The 23,218-nt window shown below is 41.8% G+C and overlaps 1 protein-coding gene and 1 long non-coding RNA gene across 4 annotated transcripts in view; both read left to right on the forward strand.

Moving 5' to 3' along the window:
• Positions 1 to 23,128, forward strand: part of Cdon (cell adhesion associated, oncogene regulated) — an 87,605-nt gene extending 64,477 nt beyond the window's left edge. For all 3 annotated transcript variants that reach the window (XM_031345349.1, XM_031345350.1, XM_031345351.1), the window contains exons 16-20: positions 2,324 to 2,545; positions 4,562 to 4,842; positions 7,381 to 7,460; positions 19,695 to 19,954; positions 20,617 to 23,128. In XM_031345349.1, coding sequence (XP_031201209.1) covers positions 2,324 to 2,545; positions 4,562 to 4,842; positions 7,381 to 7,460; positions 19,695 to 19,954; positions 20,617 to 20,780 — 1,007 coding nt within the window. In that variant the 3' untranslated portion in view covers positions 20,781 to 23,128. The remainder of the gene's footprint in view (positions 1 to 2,323; positions 2,546 to 4,561; positions 4,843 to 7,380; positions 7,461 to 19,694; positions 19,955 to 20,616) is intronic.
• On the forward strand, positions 11,657 to 18,051 carry LOC116073436. The gene is made up of 2 exons (XR_004111800.1): positions 11,657 to 14,720; positions 17,903 to 18,051. It is a non-coding gene; the product is annotated as an uncharacterized LOC116073436 (long non-coding RNA).
• Positions 23,129 to 23,218: the final 90 nt, after the last annotated feature.

Below are 23,218 nucleotides of genomic sequence, written 5' to 3' on the forward strand. Positions count from 1 at the left end.
ACCACCACCACCATCATCACCATCATCACCATCATCATCATCATCATCATCATCATCATCATCATCATCATCACCACCACCACCACCATCATCATTTTACACTGGGTCTCACGTGTGGCAGACTAGCCTTGCACTTACTATGTAACCTTTAACTTCCAATCCCTTTATCTAAATGCTGAGGTTATAGATATGCAACATCATACTCAGTTTATGGTGCTAGTGCTCAAACTCGGGGCTTTGTGATATACTGTATCTCCAGTCCTTAAGGAGGATCTTTTAAAGAAGGTTTAGGTAGCACGGAAGAAAGAAGTTGTTGAGTAGTCAAGGTAGCCATCAGTGTCTGCTACAACTGTTTTTATTTGAAAATAAGGAAATGAATAAAATGAGGAGACAAATACTTGAGATTGAATTGCAAAGCCAGACTTAACTTTGCTCTCATAAAGTTTCCACCATGTGTCTTTCTGCTGAAAAAGTCTCCCGTTAAATCCACATTAAATGTCTGTTCACCTGGACCTGATCTCGGGTTCCATTTCGTTAGCATATCCATGGATACCCCTGTGAAGCAGACACTGTAACAGATTCAGTCAGATTTCTTGCTTGTTTCTATAGTGCTGTGATACTCAAAATAATGAACAGTGTCAGCTTTTTACCAGGAACATTAAAACTCTTACCAGTCGGGGCTGGAGAGCTGGCTGTTCTTACAGAGCTCAGCAGTTGATTCCCAGTACCTATGTAGGGTGGTTCACAAGTGCTGTAACTGCAGCTCCAGAGGATCCAACACTGTCTTCTGGTTTTCAAGAGCCTCTGAGCACACATATGCATGCACACACACACACATACACAGACACACAGACACACACACACACCACACACACATACACACACACAGACACACAGACACACCACACACACATACACACACACATACACCACACACACACATACACACACACACACACACACACACACACACACACACACACACACACACTTACGGATGTAAATCTTGCCGGGCACAGTAGGAAACAATTCTGGTATAGGGTTGCAGCTGTGAGAGAAAGCACCTGCTTGGCATGTAGAACGTGGTCTGTCCCTTCCATCCCCAGCACCGCAAAGAAGGGCCTAAAGCAATGCTATAATGTGTTTTCTAGTCACATGGCTGTGTTCAGAACTGCGTACCTCATTATCAGCTGCAGTTTACAGCCAGCAGAAGTCTATTGACTGGAGACCAGGAAGTCAGAGCATAGTGCTGACAGTCTGGCAAGGGCCTCCAAGTGCTGTATGGCAGAAGAGCAAAGGCATGAGACTGAACCAGAAGGGTCCAAATTCAGACCTGTTTCCATATGACCAGCCCACTCTTGTAATAACGACACTGATGTGTCAGTGAGGATAAAGCCCTGATGATCTAATCAGCACTTCCACGTCCTCATGCTGTTAGTTAGCATGATGGTTATGCTCCCACCTGGGTTTGGAGACAGCCAAACAAACCCAGGACTCTGTTACAGCCTTAAGATAGATCTCTGCTGTGTGGTTTGTGGGGGGTGAAAGCGTTGGAACAATAGAGTTCAGTTTATACCTAGGGATCCTGCCTCCCGAGAATGGGGTGTCAGCCACCAGAGTCTGCTTACTGCAGAGTGGGACTTTACTATGACATTTGGAGCAGTAAGAACATGTGACTCACAGATGGGGGATTTGTATCACACTTGTAGAGTAGGATTTGTGATCACAGTTGCCCAGAATACCCATGAAGTAGCTGAGATAACTGTGGACTCTAGTAGGTTTCACTGGGGATGTTTACAAGACACATATGAGGTTTTTGTACTACATGTAGATGCTATGGTAGTTCAAAGCTAATTACTAAATGTTGAGAATTCCTTTTTTACATGGTGGAAGAATAAGACACTAATTCTAAGTCTTGCTGAGAGGAAAATATATCACATATCAAATAAGGGTTTTTGTTTGTGTTTGGTTTTTGTTTGTCTGTTTGTTTGTTTTTGATTTTTCTGTCCGTAAGCTGAAGTATTTTATTTCAACCCTGGGAGTTTCTGCAAGTACAGTTCAGCAGATCATCATACAGCTGTTTAGGTCAAACCAATTTGTATGTTTCTTGGCTCTTAGAATTTCTCAAAAATTTTTGGACCAAAACTTTGGCAGATCAGAATTTCACATTTAGATCCTTCTCTGACTCATTGGTGGTCAGATCGTCTCTGTAAGGAGTCTAAACAGACTGGCTTGCATTCCTAGCCAGACCTCCTTCAGAGAGTCTATTTCGTAAGCTCTGTATTCACTCTAACTTAATTTTTTAAAAAAATATTCCATGCAGTGAAACGTGTTCCTGGAGCTTCAGAGTATCCCATGAAAGAGTTGAGTACCCCTCCCAGTTCTTCAGGAAATGGAGGGAACGTGGGGCCTGCAACCAGCCCTGCCAGGAGCAGCGATATGTTGTACCTCATTGTTGGCTGTGTACTTGGGGTTATGGTCCTTATTCTTATGGTTTTCATTGCGCTGTGTCTGTGGAAGAGTCGCCAGCAGAGCGCCATACAGAGTGAGTCATTTATAAGTATTTCCTTGTATTTTTCTAAAGATGGGTAGAAAAAATATTGTCAGAATAAATATTGATTCCTAACACTCTCGTGTATTTGTGCCATGGAATGAAAGCTGTTAGATGCTCTGCACTCATGGGAGGTGAGTTTAGACCCATTCATGCTGCCAGCCAAACCCCGTGGAGCATCAAATTAAATTGCCCAATAGAAATAAACACCAAAGCCAAAGCTAAGCAGGTCTCCAAGTAAATAGCTGTGTTGGTGCTGGAAAAGCCTGGCTTTGTTGGACCACCAGAGAGGATCAGTACTAGAGTATCAGCTCTGAAATCCACTGTAGGAATGTCTTCAGGCTGGCGCAAGTCTAGTCAACAGGAAACACATGGCTTGATGGAAGGAAAGTGGTGAAGACTTTTCTAAGTCACTGTCATTGTGTGTCGTGAACAGAGACAGCATGGTCCTGCCTCTGTAACTGCTGGACCCGAACAACTCTGAGGTTGCATCCTGTCTCCCAAATACATAAAGTAAGAGGTGTGATCGTAAGGGTGACGGTGGTACTGTTTCAGTACCAACAGCCTTCCTTTCCTGTCCCTAACTATTTGAAACACTATAACCAAATCAAACAGGGAGATCAGGCTTTAGTGAAGAGAAGATTCTCCTGTTTGGCCCAAGAACAAGGAAATAAAAGAAAATCAAGAAGAAACCAACAGTGACAAGTATTTCCAGGGACCACTGTCCAGTTCTCCCCTTTTAAGTTAATAGCTCATGAAAATAGAATCATCCATTTTGATCAGACAACAGCTTCCAAAAGAGGTGTGACTGGATTGGGGATGTCAGGCTGCTAAGTTTGTGCCATGTTCTAAATGGTTCTGTTGTGTTACATTAAATTGTGTGTGGGGGGGTTGAATAATAAAGCATTGTTCTAGTTATCTGAGAAAGATTGATCTGATAAGAAGTAATTTTCCTCAGTGATGGTATTATTTTTTACAAAACAAAAGGTTCTCATGAGAGAGTTCAGCCATTTATGGCACCAGAAGAAACTCATTGCCTCCTGCTTGTCAGACATTGCTAAACAATGGCGATCAACTGATGAAGGCCGTCTCAGAAGGAGCACAGATTAACTAGCTCAGGAGGATATGAACCTGTGAGGAGTGAGCAGGCCAAGGAGGAAGTTGGAGAGGACTTAGCAAGAACCAGGAAGCAGATCAGTATAGTTTTGAGGCTAGGATTCTTAGGGTTATCTTGGTTTTTCCTAAATGTATCTGGCAAATGTGCCTCTGGAAATCAGAATTTGCTCAGGAGCTTTTAACATAAGGACTAGAACTGCCTTTTCTGCCTCTGGTACCTCACACCCTTGACATGTAAGATGGCAGGAGATGCTATGTAAGAGCCAGCAAGTGGACACACATCATGCTGTTTCTACCTGAAAGCGCTGCTTCCTGCTGTTTAAAATGTTAGGTTTTTTTTTTTTTTAGATTTAGTATTTATGTATATGAGTATTCTATTTGTATATATGCCTGTGTGACAGAAGAGGGCATCAGATCCCAGTATAGATGGTTGTGAGCCACCATGTGGTTGCTGGGAATTGAACTCAGGACCTCTGGAAGAGCAGCAGTATTCTTAACCTCTGAGCCATCTTGCCAGCCCAAATGTTGGCTTTTTTTCCTCACGATTCTGACAATTGTTTTGAGCTCTTGAAGTGTTTAGGGGTCTAAGCACTCCTTGCTTGGAGGATTCACCCCCTGCACAATCTATTCCCTTGGGAGTGATTTCTCTCTGGTAAACTTCCTTCTATTAGCAGAGTCTGAGTTAACTCAGCATTCTAAGCTACTCCTCACTGTGAAGAAAGAGCAACAGCAACTGTATCAAAGGTTGGTGGGAACAGTCCAGCATGTTTTACTTTAGTCTTGCTTGTTGTTTCTTAGTTACTACATGAATAAAAGTTTTCAGCAGGAAGACTTTATTTTCCTTCAGTATCTGACTTTGCATTTCCTTCTGGATTTGTTTGTTCTATTTAACAGAATATGACCCTCCAGGATATCTCTACCAGGGGTCAGAGATTAATGGGCAGATGGTAGAGTATACCACTCTCTCGGGAACAGCCCGGATCAATGGGAGTGTCCACGGAGGCTTCCTCTGCAAAGGCAGCCTCAGCAATGGCTGTTCTCACCTGCACCATAAAGGCCCCAATGGAGTCAATGGGATCCTGAATGGAAACATAAATGGAGGGCTTTATCCTGTGCACACAAACTCCCTAACCAGGACCTGTGTGGAGTTTGAGCATCCTCATCATCTAGTGAATGTAAGAGATCTCATTGTAAATGTTTGCTTGTCTGGGTCTCCCTGTGGTAGAGTATAAGGACTAGTGAGCATGCCTGACCTCTTTTACTATAGACACCCCTAAGTCATGTGTGTAGGCATGCTGTGTGTCTCTAGCAGTTCCACATCCAGAGTAATTATCATCAGTTTTCTGTCATCAATAATAGTTGTATCTGTCAGCTTTTGCTAGCTTTAAATTACTTACCACAAAGTGGAATGCAGACAAGAACACATTGAGAGTTATTCCTGAGACAAAATGGAACTACAGCTGAGCAAAGACCAGGCCAGATGGTTCACATTTGATTTACTTGGAGCTGAGTCTAGGAACCTAGTGCTGTTAGGTCTGGCAAATGGAGGTTTGGACTGCAGCACATCGGGGTGCCCCTGAGGAAGGAGGGGGTAGCCGCAGCCACTGCTCCAGTTTGGTACCTGCTGTTGTCATGCACAGTGCAGGCCTGGGTGCTGATAAGCTTCTTGACCTTTCAAAACATTTGTAAATGTAGGGGAAAATCATCAGATGCTAGGATAGTACTCAGACTCTTTCCTTCTGTGCTGGAGATAGGCCCTGGGGCTTCTCCCATAGCAGGCAAACGTTCTACCGCTGAGTCACACCCAGCCTATGAAGACCATGCCAAAGATCTCCACAGGCTGCCAGGTTATGACTCCCGACCCATCATGAGTTTGTTTGTTTTGTCCAGTATGTTTTTTAAACCCTGTAACTTACAAGCTTTTTACATTTTAGAATATTAGCATTCTTCAGCCACAGGAGCTCTGTTGCATGCCCTTAAAACTTCCTTGTTTCTGAGACAAGTAACACAGTTTTTTTATGATGGGACTAGAATGACTCCTGTAGTTAAATAGTGCTGCTTATAGGGCTCATGCACAAGTCAAACTGATTTATTATATTCTCTGCCTGGGTATCCATATTACCTTTTAATTGAATAATTTGCTTAGTGGACCAAGTTAATCGTTGGTTTAGTTTTTACTGTTACTCTGATTACAAAAACATTTGCTACAATCTGGAAAAGTTAAGGGTTGGGTTTTTGTTTTTCATCTTTAATTTAGTAAAGATGTTGAAATATTAGATTTACAAAACAAAACTTTAAGGTACATTTGTATCATAAAGCTAAAAAAAAAACCTATGGCTTTTTGTGACTTTTGGATTTTTGTACATCCTACAAAGTGTATCATTAACAAAAGATAATAATTTCATTATTTTGTGGAGCAACTCGTGGCTTACCTTCAGACTTCCTAAATGGCTTTGTCACCATTCCTATTCCACACCTAGCCTTAGTCAAGGAAGCTGATGGAGAGAGCATTCAACTTGGAACAGCGTGTGCTGTTTCTAAAAGAAGGAGGACCCTGAGGAGACACTGCCCACACGAGCTGACTTGGCACTTAGATGATAGCTGCTCCATTAGGTGACAGGTTTACAAGTTGTCAACTGTGTTTTAAAACTTTCCATTTTCTTACTTTCCTCAAAGGGAAAAAATAAAGAAATTAAAATCTTACTAGTCATCATGAAAGTCACTGGTTTGACTTTAACAAATTCAGCAATTCTCAGAAATTGCAGCATTTTTCTGAGCTGCTATAGTTTGCCCACATGTACTGAATGCAGTTTAGGGATAGTCTTTCTATTTCCCTAATCATTCCTGTTGTTAGGTGGGTCAGGGTTACTGAAAGAAGTTTCTAGTCATAGTTTGCTTAGGTTCTGGCTTTTGTTATAAGAGAAACGAAATTGAAAGTGTTCTAGCAAAAGCAATTGCCTGAACCTTCTCTAACCTTAAAGGCCTGTTTGAGGTTTGGGTACACTGTAATAATGCCACCCCCTTTCAAATTCAGCTCTGCTGTTTCTCTTCAGAAAGTAGAACCCTGTTTGCCATTCTGTATGTCAAGTGAACATTTTACAATGAGGTATGTGTTAATCTGGGCATTTTCCTTAATTGCTGAGCGTTTTCCGCCAAAAGCAACATCAGAATATTAATATTCCCTCCAAGTCATTGCTGGCTGAGAGTCTGCTCCATCTGGAAAGACATGACGTTTTAAAACAGTGTAGTCAAGTGAACAGACCCAATTGAAATAATTACAGGAAAATGAAGATGGGTTGATTTTGTGACATCATTCAAACAAACTTTACACCCTGTCTCTCTAACGGGCGTCACATAAGCTTTTTCCATGACTGTTAGAAAAGAAAACATAAGTGGGCGCTTATGATGTATAATATATTTTAAGGCATAAATTTGAAATAGTAAAAGGAAGTGACTAACCTCCCTCCATTTAGTTGCCTTTTTCCAGCACAGAGGCACCTGGAAGAATGTAGCAGTTCAGCTTTAGGGGTGTAGTGTAACATTGTGTGGGGCTCGTTTGTGAATAAGTAGTTTGCATCACATTGCTCAGGCAGTGTGTGAAAACGTACCATATACCCACTTGTTATCGATATGTATCTGTGATTATTAGACAAATGGTCTCTGGCTTCTTCAGCTTCTTCTTTTCTTTTCTTCTCAAATGTTGTCCTGACCAGAGTGGAGGAGTGTACACAGCCGTCCCTCAGATTGACCCACTGGAATGCATTAATTGTCGGAATTGCCGGAACAACAATAGGTATGTTGTATGTGCCTAGCCACAGTGCTGGGACCAGTGCATTCTGTGCTGCTGCCTCCATGGTTTCCTAAACTTACCCTCTGACACAAAGCTCCACCACCCTCAGTGGGAGACTGTTAATATTGTTCTTCCTGCCCTATAGTTGGCATCTTTCTGTGCCTTGGTTTCTTCAGACATGTAGTACAACCTTAGAAGCTTTGTTTCCTAACAGCATTGTTGAAGGGCAGGGTTCTTCTCTATATACAGTTTTTGTCTCTTCCCATTTCTTATTTTCATGTCTGTGTTGGTATGAGGATAAATGCAGTCGATCATGTTTAAACAGTCAGTAAGCAAAACAAAACAAAACAAAACCATCTCTTATCTGTACAGTAGTTTTTCCCATAATAGTGCTCAGATTTTCCTACTAGATTATACACTCTTCCTTCCTTCCTTCCTTCCTTCCTTCCTTCCTTCCTTCCTTCCTTTCTTTCTTTCTTTCTTTCTTTTTTCTTTAATTCTAAAATTTTAAGATACTTAAGAATTTTTACCTGGACCATGGTGGTATATGCCTTTAGTTCCAGTACTTAGCAGACATAGGCAGGTTATCTCTGTGAGCTTAAAGCTAGCCTGGTCTACCCATTGAGTTCCAGGACAGTCAGGCTACATAAAGAGACCCTGTCCCAAAACAAAATTGTGTGTGTGTATGTGTGTGTGTGTGTGTACATGGGTATGGATACTTGTGTGTGCATGTGGAACTTAAAAAGTAACATGGAAAATAGGCATGGTGACACATGTCTATAGTATCAGTAACCTGAGGGTTCAAATTTTGGGAGCTGTGATCAGGAGAATTACAAATTCAAAACCAGCCCGGGATACATACATACCCTGTCTCAAACACAAGCAAATGAAAATCCACCAGCTTTGACACATTGAATAGCAGAAAGCTCTAATAATAATTCTTATAGCAGACATTTGGTTAAGAATATTGATTTAAAAAAAAAAAGCTGGGCCTGTTAGTATAATCCTATAATCCCAGCTACTTGGGGGGTCTAAGGCAGGAGAATTCTAGGTTCAAGGCCAGTGAGGTATGAGAGTGAGGATTCTAAGCTCTTTCATATACTTCTGTACGTATCAATTCCAAAGGACTATTGAAGTTGCTTAAGAAATCTTAGTTCTTTTCCATAATGATGGTATTAAATTACATAGTCCTAAAAACCCATCCCACCGCTGAAAACTTAGTTCATTAGATAGCTGAGAGTGGCTTGACATTTGGATCATGCATTATCCAGAAGGGTCCAGTCTGTAGCTTTTAAATGAAATAAATGTTAAGCTTTATCCCATGGAGTTAGTGACAGACGTCAGAAAAATCTAGGCAGTCATTCAGTCTAAAGTGTATCTTTTAAGGCAGGCAAGCTGAGTGACTGGAGTGAAAGCAAGCCTGGTATGCAGTGAGGCCTGTCTCAGAAAACAAAAAACACACTGTTTTAGACATTCTCAGAAGAGAGCAGTAAATCATTGCTACATTTTTGTTATTTACTCACCATGTAAAGGTTTATATATTAGCAAGAGCTGGCTGGCTATTTTGTGTACTAAGAGTGTTTCAGTTCTGTGACACTCGTTTTGAAAATGTTCATATATCAGAGCTGCAGCTTTGTTCAGAGCTGTCACAGTTTGTTAAGAAACATGTGAAATAACTTGTAAACCTAGGTATGGTAGCTCTTGCCAATAAACACGGATTGAGAGGCTGAGATGATCAGATTGCTGTGGGTCAACTACCTAGCAAGATCTTTTTTCGAAAAGCCACAGGGAGGAAGTTCATGAATCTGGCTCACATACTTTGTAGTAATCAGGTGGTTTAATGGAACAGTGGTAGGCAGAGGTTTTGTGTCTTGAGTTGTTCTTTGTGGTTCTCGTGGTCGTCACAGACCTCAACTCTCCTTGTAATTTGGACTAAGAATAAGTAGTCCTGTGTGCTTTGTCACTGCTTAAACCTGTAATCTTGGGAAATTTATACAGGATCTCAGAGTTAGCATCCTCATCCGAACAGCAAAGGTATATTCTTAGTATTGGAAGACCGACAACAGTACAATATAAAATTTCATAAAATGTCTTTATGATGAGATTCCATTTCACTGTCCAAAATAGATCCTGTTTCTTGAAGAGAACTTAAATGACTGCTGGCAGCTTTAATTTGGCCATTTGTATGCACACCTGTGTGGAATCTGGTGGTTTTATTATAAATTGTAATTGTATTTCTTTGGTTTTTGAGGTTAATAACTTCCTGCATTTCAAGTTTGTTTCACTGCTATCTGGAAACAGGTGAATTCTCTTCAGCTGTGTTATTCTCTGGCTTAAATGTTCTTCCTGAATGAAGAAACACACACAGACACACAGAGAGACATACACATACATACATGCGCACACATACAGATACACACACGCGCGCGCACACACACAGGGAGTTGTATTAATGAGTAGCTACCCTCATCTCTCAGAAGCTAGGATAATTTAACTTCCCATTTCAAATGCTGTGGACACTGTGATTGAGAATGAATATCTGGTCTGTCAGCCTAACACTTCTGTGACAAGCACCTAAGAGGAACAGTTTTAAAGGAGGAAAGGAGACAAGCCTTGCCACATAGACCTGTAATACCAGCTACTCAAAAAGCTAAGGGAGGAGGATTTTAAGTTTAAGCCTGCCTGAACTACAGAGTGAATTCAAGGCCAGGTTGGACAATGTGGTTATACTTTGTCTTAGAAATAAAAATTTTAAAAACCCCAAAGAGCTGGAGACAAAACTCAGTGGTGGGACATTTGCCTGGTGTGTGCAAAGCCCTGAATTAAATCCACAGTAACCCCCCAAAGTGGGGAAATGTGTGTCTCAGCTCAGTCTCAAGATAGTATTCACTGTCACTTGATGCTATTGCTCCTGGGCTCTGACAGCTGCAGAACATCATGAGGGAATGAGCTAAGCGGCTCATTCCATAGTGAACCGTGTCATCCAGATCCACAGGTTAGTGAGAGACTTCAAGCAGTTCATCGCCAGCTACAACTGTGCTTTCAAGAGCCCAGTAGGCACAGTTTAGAAGGTAAACATTATGGGTATGAGATTTTATAAATAAGACACTGTGGAAGAAGCTGGGGAAAGGGTGAGTCTCAGTCACCAGGTACAACCATCTCAGTAGGAGACAGCTTAGGAAACAGAAAACTAGGAAACAATGAGCTCCTTGCCCAGCAGTGTGTCGTTTAAGATCAGGGCTTAGCCCTGGAATTTTCTTTTTTAATTCCACCGGTGCCTAAGAGCAGGGCAGGGCTTCCTCAGAGTCGTTCTGTATCTCTTGCCTGCTCTGTAACTTGCTCCTCCACTTCCTCTACCTCCTCTGGTTTAAAACTGGAATGCATTTCTTAAGAGTTAAGAAACCAATTGTTGTTCACCCTGGATGAATCCCTTTTCTTATCCCTCTGCTTTAGCAGTAACTCGGGAGACTGAGGTTGACTCTAGTGACATGAGTGGAGTACTGATATGAAAAGACTGGGGATAGACAGGATGTGGTGACACACGCCTTTAATCCCAGCACTCGGGACACAGAGGCAGGAAGGATCTCTGTGAGTTTGAAGCCAGTCTGGCCTTCATAGTGAGTTCGAGGGCAGCCAGGGCTATGTTGAGACAACCAAACCCAAACAAACAAATGAACAAACAAACAGCAATAAAAACAAAAAATTGTGAACAAGCAAGATGGAAGGCACCTCTAGCAGTATAGGGGGAATTGTTACATCCCAGGGCTGTCTAGGGGGAATTGTTACATACATCCCAGGTACCTCTGGGGGGAATTGTTACATAATCCCAGGTACGTCCAGGGGGAATTGTTACATCATAGGGCAGTCTAGGAGGAATTGTTACATCCCTGGGCAGTCTAGGGGGAATTGTTACATCATAAGGCATGTAAATGACTGTCAGGCCTCCTGTGTTCTCTTAACAGAAAAGCAAACCTCAGGATTTGAGTAGCCTGTAGAAAGAGGCCTGTTTAACGCAGCCCTGCAGGGAGCCAGTCCCCTCCACTGAAAATGTAATTGAGAAACCACTGTGCTGGTCAGCATCCCCTCCACTAAAGATATAATTAAGAAAATGTGCTGTTCGACATTTCAAGAGTTAAACAGCTTGTAATCAAATAAATCAAATTCTTTCTGCCTTTCTCTTCTCCTCAATTCAGACAAAACAGTACAGTTCTGGATATGCAATCAAATGTGGTTTGTTAGCTGCTTGGCTAGTTTAATGGGAGGGAATTGACATTAAATTGGGTCTATTTGCCATCAGTCTTGATAATTTGTAAGAGAGAGTAGAGAAGACACTGATGAAATTCACAGATGAGTGAATGGAGGTCCCATCAGGAAAGAATGAGAGATTAACATTAAGGGTCCTAGGGAGACTGGAAATGGGCAGGAAGTAGAAATCATCGTGGAAAAATGTCTATAGTTCATCTGGGGAAAGAAGTCCAGGCCGAATGGCTGATAATCAAGAGAAAGAAAGCCACTGGGGATAGTGCCTAGAAAATCAGATATTACAGATGGCTGCCAAGGTTTTGTGTAGTGATAATTCTAAATGTCTGTATGTTCTCTGTCTGGGAGTGTCCTACCACAGCTCATGTCAGATGTGCTCGGATGAAAATAAGATGCAGAGATGAAGCGGAGATATTAAGTTATAATAGGAGTCTCCAGAGAGGGTTTGATGGACCCAGGTGGTTGTTAATTGTCTAGCATACTTAAACTTTCCCTCTGCACAGGCCATTTTTTTCATAACCCAATCCTTCTCTTATTTCTGACCACTTAGCAGCTTCAGAACTATCCATAATGCCAACGGAAGAAAGCACATCGTCCAAGATTCAGCTTTCCTTTCACCCATGGTGATCTGTCTTCTTTGAGGAGACGGATTTACAGATAGTTGCGAGCCTTCTGATTTGATGCTGGGAACTAAATAGCAGTAATGTTTTGTTTGGTTTTGGTTTGGAGGTTTTTTTGTGTGTTTATCTGTTGGTTGGTTTTTTGTTTTTGTTTTTTGTTGTTGTTTTTTGTTTTTGTTTTAGTAGCAATGGTTGTAAACTCTGATACATCTCTAACTGTTCAATACCATCATTTTTGGAAAGGTTATATGTCACACACACTTCCAAATTACTTCTTATTTCTAACATGGATACTGAGGGCCTGTTGTCATGGAGTATTGCTTTTGGTCTTTAAGTTATAAACTGTTTGTGGGTCTGTTCACCTTATTCATTAATGGACTCTAGCATTTATTGTCTCCCAGAACTTACTTTTGTGTAAAAGTAACTGATAAATTAATTTCTAAAGGAAAGTCCCACCATGATGCTGGGCTCGTCACAGAGTCCAACCATGTAGACAGTGAGAATGATCATGGTCATGGGGGAGGGTCAGGAGGGTCCTATTGTACAGCAGCTTATCTGCTCCCACAATCCAGGAGTAGATCAGCCAATAAGAGAGCTAGCAGTGACAAGAGGAAACAGCAAAAATGAACTAAATATAAAACAATCATCACCAAATATTATTGCAGAAATCTTCAGGGCATGTGTGTGAAAATAAATGTTGAATATTCAAGTGGCCCATGGGTCCTTACTCCTTGCCTTCAAGGATAATGAAGAGAAGAGATCCTGGCTGGCTTAGTGGAGCAATATTTATCTGGCATCCATGAGGTCTTGGGTTCAAGCCCCAGTACTGAAAAAAAAAAAGTCAGGGAAGGGACTATATGTAAAACTTTTCTCCACATCTGATCAGAATATCCATTATAATTCTGCATAATTATATCCAAGCATATAACCAGAAGGGAAATACTTATTTAGAAAACATTTGCGGGGCTGGAGGATGGCTCAGTGGTTAAGAGCACTGATTGCTCTTCCGAAGGTCCTGAGTTCAAATTCCAGCAATCACATGGTGGCTCACAACCATCTGTACAGCTATAGTGTTCTTATATACATAAAATAAATAAATAAATGTTAAAAAAAAGAAAACATTTGTCTGCATAACTTATAGAAATAACCAAATTATGTTTAATCAACTACCAGTACACCATGGTCTCCCAATTGCAAACATAAACTTCAGGTCATTTCTCTTTTTCACTCTATTCATGCTGTTCACATTGCTGGCTACAGAGTATTTCATTAGTTTTGTGATTCCTACAATGTCATTTTTCTATCTCATAAATTGATAGGTGAAAAGGTTGTCTTGTAAACAGACCAGCCCTCGACCACGTGACCTCTTACAGAATAACCCACTATGTATATGATGGTATGCGCAGAGTTCCTTTTACTTGGTATCAGCAGATGAAGATGAGGAGCCCTGGGGCTGGTGACAGCTCTGCAGAAAGATTGCCTCCACGTCTGTCTGCAGGCACTATGTTCCAAGGTTGCGAAGCCCCAGGTTGTGAAAGTTATTGAGTTGTGTGAACTGTAGAGTGCACTCTAAGGGTCTTAAGGAATGTTCTGTTCTTTCTTACTCTGTGGAGATTTGGTCTCTTAATTTACATATTCGCAGATATTCTGGCTATTGCCTTAGAAACTGTCTGAGAGCATTATCAGTGGTAGATTTGCCTCCTCATGCTGCACCTGATCACATTCAGAAGAGGGGCCATCGCTCTCTGTGGACCATATGCTTTTAGCTTCACATGCCCAGCCCAAGTCCAAGCTGTTTTTCCACTGACACAGACATCTGGAAGTATACTAACAGGGAGGCAATGCAATCGTTTACATTTGGTTGGCTAAGTGGTTTAATTGCAGATTCCGAGTTAAGACTCAATGTACTAGAAAATTTTAAATCCTTGTGGTTTATCATGGTGAAATCTGGGTCATAGCTACTTTACAAATGTTAAGTTATATTAGTATCCACCCTACTCTGATCTCTGAGGCGGGAGAGGTACAGCTCGAAGGAGTGTCTATTTACCTAAAAAGTAGGTGCTAAAGAACACTTAACAGGAAGTTAGACTTTCTCCTGCCAAGAATCTGTCGTTCCTAAATGTCTTTAATACGTGCTCCCGGCACATTAGCCTACATCAATGACCATCCCTGTAGAAGCTGGCCCTTGCTCTTCTGTCTTGCTGGCTATCAGTCCTGCCCCATGAATGTAACTTTGTGCCACTCTGACAGATGTTCTTTGGAAATCATTATGTTGAAAAGCCCTTAGGTTTCACTCAGAAATCCCATCTACAACTTGCTTTAAATTAAAGAAGAGCACAGGACAAGAGAAACCAAAAGGAAAGAAGAGGCCTCTCCGTGTCTGGTGAGTCCCTGGCAGCTTGTTATTCCAGCATGATGAAATTCATTCACAGTTGCTGTATGAATTCATTTTATTCCTAATGTTTATATTTATAGGGACCTGCCTTGCTTTTTTTTTTTTCTGATTCTGACAAGTATGCTTTTTATTTTCCCCTTAGCTGAATTTTGCTTCTTTTACATGAACTTTTCTTTCTGGTCCTTCTTTGTCCTCTAAGCTGAGGCTCCTAGCATCTTACATTACCTTCAGATTCCCAGAGAAAGGGAAGCAAGAGCCATAAGTTCACTTTAGCAGATGTGACCCCATCAAGGTCAATTGGCTGGCTGTGCTTCTGTGACCTTGTCATTGCCGAACTCTAGGAGACTGACGGTTAAGCCAGCTAACACTAAAGCCAACAGATGTTAGAAAAAGTATCTAGCCACAAGTCAGTATTGAACAGGGATGGAGGACTAGCACTGTGATGCAAACAGCAAAAGTGTAAGTGCGCCAGGTCCTCCTGCTTTAATATCTGTTCTTACCTCACGTTAGGTATGGACCGCGAGAATAGACTTGTACTAATGAGCCTAATGCTGTTCTGTTGTAACTTACTTACTTGAGAAAAGGTATATACGAAAGCCCAATTTTCAATGCTAATACTTTTTTCTTTGTTTTACATCTTTTAAGTCCTACTGTACATCATTGACTTTGTGTTTGGCGCTGGGTGTTGTAACTTTAGCCAGAGTCTGATATGCATTAGAACTCACAGAAGAGGCTAGCAAGATAGGCCCTGGGGTCAAAGGTGACTATCTGGCAGCCTAAGTTTAGTTCCCAGAAGCCACACAGTAGAAGGAGGGAAACGACTCTAGCAAGTTGTCTTCTGATTTCCAGATGCATGTATGCATGTGCGCGTGCGCGTGCGTATACACACACACACACACACACACACACACACACACACAAATAAATAAATAAATAAATAAATAACCAAGAATTCATCCTACTTCCCATATAGTACAAGTACTTTAGAATAGTTTAGCTTCATTTCTTTCTTTAATGATCTCTTTATGGTCTTTTTAAAAAAAAATATGTTTTTGTCCTAAAAATAGTTAAAATCCTCTAAGGCTTTGTAATTGATGCTTATCAGCAGGCAATATCAATTCTAAATGTCTATACCACCCTCTGTTGCTACTCGTCCATGTCTATATTTCCTTTCCTCCATCTGTTGTTACTCACTTTCCTTCCACTTGGAGTCCTTTACCTCCTCAGTATTGTCACTTTCTACCAGAAGTCAGAAGAGGGGTCAAATCCCCCTGAACTGATATTATGGGTGATTGTGAGCCACCATGTGGGTGCTGGGAACCGAACTCAGGTCCTTTGCAAGAGCAACAACTGCTCATAACAGCTGAGCCATCTCTCCATCCTCAACTTGCTTTCTCTCATTTTTGTTTTAATACTTGGCAGAATTGTTTTCTGTGTAAGTCGTGTATGAACTCTAGAAGATGGTTTCTTCCAGAAAAGATTTACTTTTATGTTTAGCCGTACAGCAGGATAAGGGCCAAATTACTTGAAGCCACACTGGGGTTGAACTGATGTAATGTTGAGGTTCATTTGGGCTTTGTAAAAACCTAGTCTAAGGGTTGGAAGATGGATCAGCAAGTAAAAGTGCTCTCCACGCAGGCATGGGGACCTACTTCAAATCCCTAGCAACCATGTAAAAAGCTGGACACAACTTCTAGTGTACCTATGACCCCAATACTATGCAAGGTAGAGATGGGGGATTGCTGTGGTTGTTGGCTACTAGCCTGGCTCCAAACTCAATGAGAAACCTTCTCTCAAAAGAAAAGGTGGAGAGTGATAGAGAAGATACCAGATGCCTTCCTCTGGCCTCAGCATGCACAAAAGGCCACGTGCACAGACAGCTGAGCATACACCACACATTCCCACATATGCACAGTTTTTTAAGGCCCAGCTTATTCCTATAGGATGTAGCCCTTTGAGGGTCCCAGTGAAAAGCCTATGTGTGTTTCCTGGGCCTTTTTCTCTTGGCAGGCTCTGAACTCTGGTGTCATCTTCCTAGCCCTGATGCTTGGAGAAGTTCAGCTCAGCTTCTTAGCTTCTCACCCCTTGATCTTGCAGAGTTTCATCTGTACTCAGTTGAGCAGGTGCCTTAAGAGCAACTGAAGGCTGATGGTCACAGCCACGCAAGTACTTTAGTAACTCCCAATGCCTTGAATAGATTAGAAGTAAAATTTTTCTATCCTTTAGTGGTTGTTAGCAGGACAGATATTATGCTGCAAACTAAGGAGCCAGGAGCCTGGAATTTAAATCTTAAGAAATACTTCCAATAAGTCACAGAAGCCATTCTAATTCCCCTGACCAGAGATATTTCTTAGTTTTTGAAATTCTCTACTTTCATAATTGATACTAATGCCTGGGCCTCAGCTATGAAGTCTTAGTGCCTCACACTGTTACCCCTCACCAGGCCCCGGGTCTCCTCTATTTCCTTCCATATCCCAGCCTTTGGTTGCAACTGTTTGGTTGCTTCTCTGTCTCTTCTGGGCTGGGAATGGGACCTCTGCTGTCTTTACCTTGTTATTCACAGTGTCTACCACAGCCCTTGTCAGTTGGAGGGGTCTTCCACAGGAGAGTATTTTTGAAGACCTGATATTCATTAAATTCTCCCTAATAGTAGTTTGAAACTAAGATAATTTCCCTCTTTGGCATTACCCCACTGTTTTGATGCATTCAGAGCCTGTGGGTAGCAGGTACTGAGTCCACAGGGGAACTTTGGTGCCCATTGAGTATGAGAGTGGGAAACACTAACAACAAAATGCAAAGTGGGAGGAGACATTGATCATGTGAACACTGTTAAAAGTTCTGAGCTGAATAAAACAGCCCACAGAGAAAACTAGAAGTAATGTCCTGCTCCGTTAAGGTGTGACATGCCCAAGCCAGGGCTCTGGTTCTAACTCCAGTGTGTTCACATCTGTACCTAGTGTTCCTTCAGTTAGACTGGATGAATGCCTGCATGGAGAAAACATGGACCATATTCATATTTTTTTTTGCCATCTTATAGGAAGTTAAAATTAGATCCCTGATGTCTGAATTCCATTGACTGTATAGTTAGTGTATTTTTTTATTTGAAATAAAAGTTGGATTTATTTAAGTTAATGACTCTGTTTACTGACAGGTGTCTGGTTCTCTTTCAGATTCATCTGTATCTTCTTGCTCACAACAGATCTTGCCAATGACTTGAGCCACCAGAATTGAACTCCTTTCCTAATTTTGTTGTCCCAGAAACCTGTCCTCTCATGTGTTAAAGATGGAAATAAAGAATTCTGGTCTTTATTCTCTCAAATGGCCTATTTGAACCATGTAACTGCTCACCTCTGTGCCTTTTCTGCCTGCCTTACATTAGAGCGTAACAGAACCTCAACTTTAGACTTTTCTTAGTCCCAATTATAGAAATTAAAAAAAAAAGTACCAGTAACAGAGGAACAACTTGATCTTCAACAGATGTCACTGATAAAATGTAGACAATTTAACAATGTTTCAGGCAGAAACTAAACTAGCACCCACCCTTTCAAAGGCAGTCTGGGCTTCACCTGAAGGCTTTCTTCAGTCTTGGGGTAAGGGATCAAGAAGGAACACGTGAGAAGACTGAGTTCACCGACAGCTAAATAAATAAAATTCAAAGAGAAATCAAGTTTTAAAAAGAAGTACTATTCATCCAAGGAAAGAGAATATGGTGCTTCGTGGGGAGATACACCAGGACGGTAAAAGCAGATCCCGAGGTGGCCCCAGCATCACCTTAGCAAACAGTGGCAGTAAGCAGATTTTATAAATATGTTCAAGGCCTTATGGGAAAGTAACTACTCAGGAAATGAACATGTGGACGTTTCAGCCGAGAAAAATCCAAATAGAAACTTCGGGGCTGAGAAAGCACAGTATGTGGATGGGAAGTGTACAGGGTGAGCATGACAGCCATTGGAAAAGACAACAGAAGACCCAAAGACCTGGGAGGTGGAGTCACCCAGGTTGAAATTACCCAGGTTGAAGCTGGAGGCAGGAAATAAAAGTAAAATGGACTTGGAATGAAGTGTTCAGTACTGGTAAATTCCCAGTGAATTAATGGGAAAAAAAAAATCGTAAAACTGCTGGCTGCTAAATGGCTAGTCTGTACAGTTCCCCGCAGGGCCCGGGGGAAAGCACCTGTGAGGGTTAATACTGCCTGTCAGGTGACAGTGTCTAGAATCACCTAGGAGACAAAGCTGTGAACATGGCTTTGAGGGAGTTCTTGGATTAGGTTAATTGAAGTGGAAAGACCCACAGTGAGTATAGACCGGAGTCCCAGACTGAATAGAAGGGAGAGAGCTGATGGAACACCAGTTTCTTGACTGCAGATGCAGTGTCCCCAGCTGCCTCTAGCCCTGTCGCCAAGCCATCTACACCATGGTGCATCATATGCTTGAACTTGGACCTGGAATGGACCTCTCTCTTTCCTTCGTTAAGTGGCTGTTGTCGGGGACTTTGTCATAGCACTGAGAAAAGAAACCTGTGCACCACCTGACTTACCGGGTTTTAATGTTGGCTGTCGTAAGGCCATTTCTCTCCTGTGGCCATGTGTCTAAGCTTTCTTTGCTTCATTTCTCTCCCTCAACCCTTGCTGGTGTGTTTTGCTTCTGTGTGCTGTATTTAAGACATAGTTACTGAAATGGGAGTTGTTTTCTGACAGTGGACTATAGGAAGTATGTGGGTTGGGTCATGGAAGGGGCTGTCCTTAGATGGTTTACCTTTGGTACATCTTCCTATCATCATCCACTACACCTGCAGTTTTCACAGTCTTGGTATTTCCAATCCTAATGAGTCAAATCCGTTATTTTTCAAGCACAATTCCTATGAGCTACTGAGTATAAAATATTCATTATATTTAAAATGAGCTTATTTTAATCATTGATGCCCCTAAACACTCAGTTCTGTTTCTTGGCTTAAACTTTACAGGTGTTTCACCAAAACCAACAGTCCCCTTCCTGTGGTCCCAGTGGTAGCCTCTTATTCTCCGGATGGTCTGGAAATGAAGCCCCTCAGTGCCATGAAGGTACCTGTGTGTCCAACTTCCACAGTTCCTGACCATGGCCAGGGGCCTGAGGAGTGCCTCCAGGACAGTATGGTACCAACACCTAGCCAGCATACTTGCTGCAAGGACAACATAAGTGACATCAATTCTGATTGCACAGAAGACACGGCAGAGTTCAACAGAGGTACAGGGAGGCGTTTTCCTCCTTCCGTTTCTAGTGTCCAGTGGGCTAGAAGCTGTATCAGGAAAGCCGTACCTGTGGTTGGCTCACAGAAAACTTAGAAGACTGGGTGGGAGCGTTGGGCACTCGAAGAAAAGATAAAGATGGAGAAGAGATTCTTGGAAATTCTCTGTTATTATTCCCTTCAGCCCAGCATGTCTCCCATCTAAATACTAACCAGAACTGGCCCTGCTTAGCTTCTGAGATTGAATGAGATCCTGCACACTCGGTGCAATATCAGCAGATGGCTCAGGTTGCTAATCCCATTGCATTGTGGGAAGTTGTCTAAACAGGTGTGGACTCATTAGTACCAGAAAGAAGGACTTGCTGGGATGATGCATCTTGTGAGCATGGGCCCTGTGTTTCTTTGAGTTGCCTATAGGAACTATAAACTTTCTTCAAGATGCTTTCTTAGGGGCTCTTAAGGAGATCATTTTTATTCCAAACAACTTATATAGTAATTCACAAAAATTAGTTTCTTTAAGTGTACTTTCTTCCTCAGATTTAAGCCAAACTTAAGCAGGACTTACTTTTGTGTGTTTATTATTCAACAAACTATTTTCAGAAACAGCTGTATGAAGCCCATTTATTAATCTGCAGTGTACCCAAATCTCTCTGTTTTTCAGGAGACAGCAGTGGTCATTCTGAAGCAGAGGACAAAGTTCTCAGTTGGAATCCTCTTATTTTGTCACCCGTCTCGGAGGACTGTGGTGAGAAGACAGCATGGTCTCCCCCTGGATCCCCTCTAGACGGGCTGCCAGTGGTCCTTCAGCAAGCCCAAGAGACCTGAGAGGAGTGTGAGCAGGCCTCTTCATGTTCCCACTGCAAGCCAGTAACTGCACCACACGGGCCTGGGGACAAACTTTGTGAAGGACATTAATTCAAATCAGAGAAAACCATTATTTATTTTTTGTAGTAGTAATGTCATGAATGTATCTTAAAATGTGTGCCCTTTTATATAATTTATGCCTTACATTTTCCCTTCTTCATTTCTTCTTCCCCCTGAATAGGAACACCCCCCCCCTTTTCTCTTTTATAGAGTTTTTCAATCATCTGGAGAGCAGGGATCATTGTGTGTTTTCCAGGGCCTTCAGTGGCAGTAGGAACTTGTGCTGGGTCCCGTCTTCTTGCCTATTCAGTTGTGGGGAGGAGGATTGCCCTAGCCACTTCACATTTGTCACCAGTCATTCCTAGATGGAAAACTGTCACTTCTCCCATGTCATCCGATTTTCTGGGAACGTTTTGAAATCAACCATAGTTGTGATCATATGTTTATAATAGCCAACCCAGCTGGGAAATATTTTGACTGCCTTCCAGAAAAAATACTAATACTGATTTATTTTTCTCTCTGTACCTGGGTACAGGTAATGATCAATCTTCTAGGTATCAAATTAACCAGTGTTGTTATGAACAAGGAAGCATGGAAAGCCTGTTTGGATTATTGTATTATGTAGACAGGGAACCAGAGTCACAAAGAAAATTAATGCCTTCATGATCCACTGCTTTCTTTCCATTTACAAAATGGTTATCATGAGTCTTTTTGTGTTACTTGCAAGGGTATATATAATACAAAAATGAGGTGTTTAAAGTGATAGTTTGAAGAGAAAGCTGTTACACACCTCGAGAAAGAGGAGGGCTGAAGGGACTTCTAAGTGAAGCTCTTTGCCCTGTCCCATTGTGCTCGTGGTGTTATACTACTTGAAGACTGGCATTTTTGTCACTTCCAACATGGACAGTGTCCTGGAGGATCTGAGTGAGCACGTGTGAGTGAGTGAGCCTTCTGCCACTATAGCAAAAGTCCTGAGGTGATTGTCTTATTAAGAACACAGGGTTATCTCGGCTCCCTGTTTTAATTCTAGTTTGTGATCAAATAGGCCTGTAGCTTTGGGCCTGTGTTGAGGGAGCACATCATGGTGGGTATGCATGGCAGAGCAAAATAGCTTATACCACAAACAAGAGGTGAGGGGAGAGAGAGAAGCAGAGTGTGCAGTCCCCGCTAAAAGCACGACTCAGTGATCTGAAGACCTCACACTCCTCCCTGTTGAAGATTTTACCATCTCCAGAGCATGTCATCATGGGACTCAGACCTTGAACACAGATAGGCCTTTGGAAACCAGTATCCAAACTGCAGCAGAATATCAGGAAAGGTTTAGTGTGAAGAAAGGGTGTGAGGGCATTTTCTGACAGTTTTTCTGGTCGCCATCATTATGAACAGTAACTCAGGCTTCGGTCAGCAGGCTCCATGCAGTCAGTTACTGTTCTCTGCATGACAGGGACATTGTAGCTGCCTTTGGAAGACCTTTCCTCTGAATGTGTGAAATAGAAAAACCAGGTGCTACAAATGCATTTCAATAACTTGAACCGAACCCTGATGGATCACAGATCTGCTTTTGAATGGTGTATCCCTTGCAGGAGGAGGGGGGAACAAAATTATTCTCTTTATGTGGAATAAGATAATTCCAGGATACATTTTGTTTTCATTTCCCACAAATTGCAGTGAAAGAGAATAAGATACTGTACTAATCAACTCTATATACATTTGTCGGTATTCCCTTACGTATGTCTGTATCTTTTATAAATAGAACTGTTTGTGGAAATGTGCTGTTTCAGCAGGGGCCACTATGCAAGAGTTCCCTCTGTAGAACGCAGTAAATAGAATTCCATAGCTGGGTAGCTGGGTGTTGTAGAAGTGAGTTCTATGACCCTGGGGTTCATGGCCATAGTATAAAAGATCCGCAATTAGGTTTGGAGGCCTTACATCTTGACTTGCAAAGAACGGTGTAGAGACCTACTGTGTGCTTTGCCAGTTGAGTTTGAACAAAGCTGTCTCGGAGCGGGGAGTTAGGAAAGCAGGAAGCAAATATCTGTGGGCACTCAGTTGTTCACTGTGACTCATGAAACAGGTATGTTGGCATGAGCCTTAGGTCAGAACTGCTTTTAAAGATTGAATTTGACATGGGGCTTGCCCATGAGGAAGATGAAATCCCTTACGTTTAGGGCAATCTCATTGTGGACTGCTTTATTTATGATTAGTAACGCTGTTTTAAGTGTTAACCCTTTTATTGTATTTTATTTATAAAAATGGCTTTATATATTGAGATATATAAATATAAATATAAATCTATATAATTGCCTTTATATTTAGGAGTTTGAGTTCTCCTTAGTTTGAGTTTCTGCACAGTCACCAGAAATGGTCCTAGCCAAATGTCACTTCCCCAGGAATCAAGA

This window comes from Mastomys coucha, unplaced genomic scaffold, assembly GCF_008632895.1.
Source record: "Mastomys coucha isolate ucsf_1 unplaced genomic scaffold, UCSF_Mcou_1 pScaffold23, whole genome shotgun sequence".
Taxonomy (NCBI): Eukaryota; Metazoa; Chordata; class Mammalia; order Rodentia; family Muridae; genus Mastomys; species Mastomys coucha.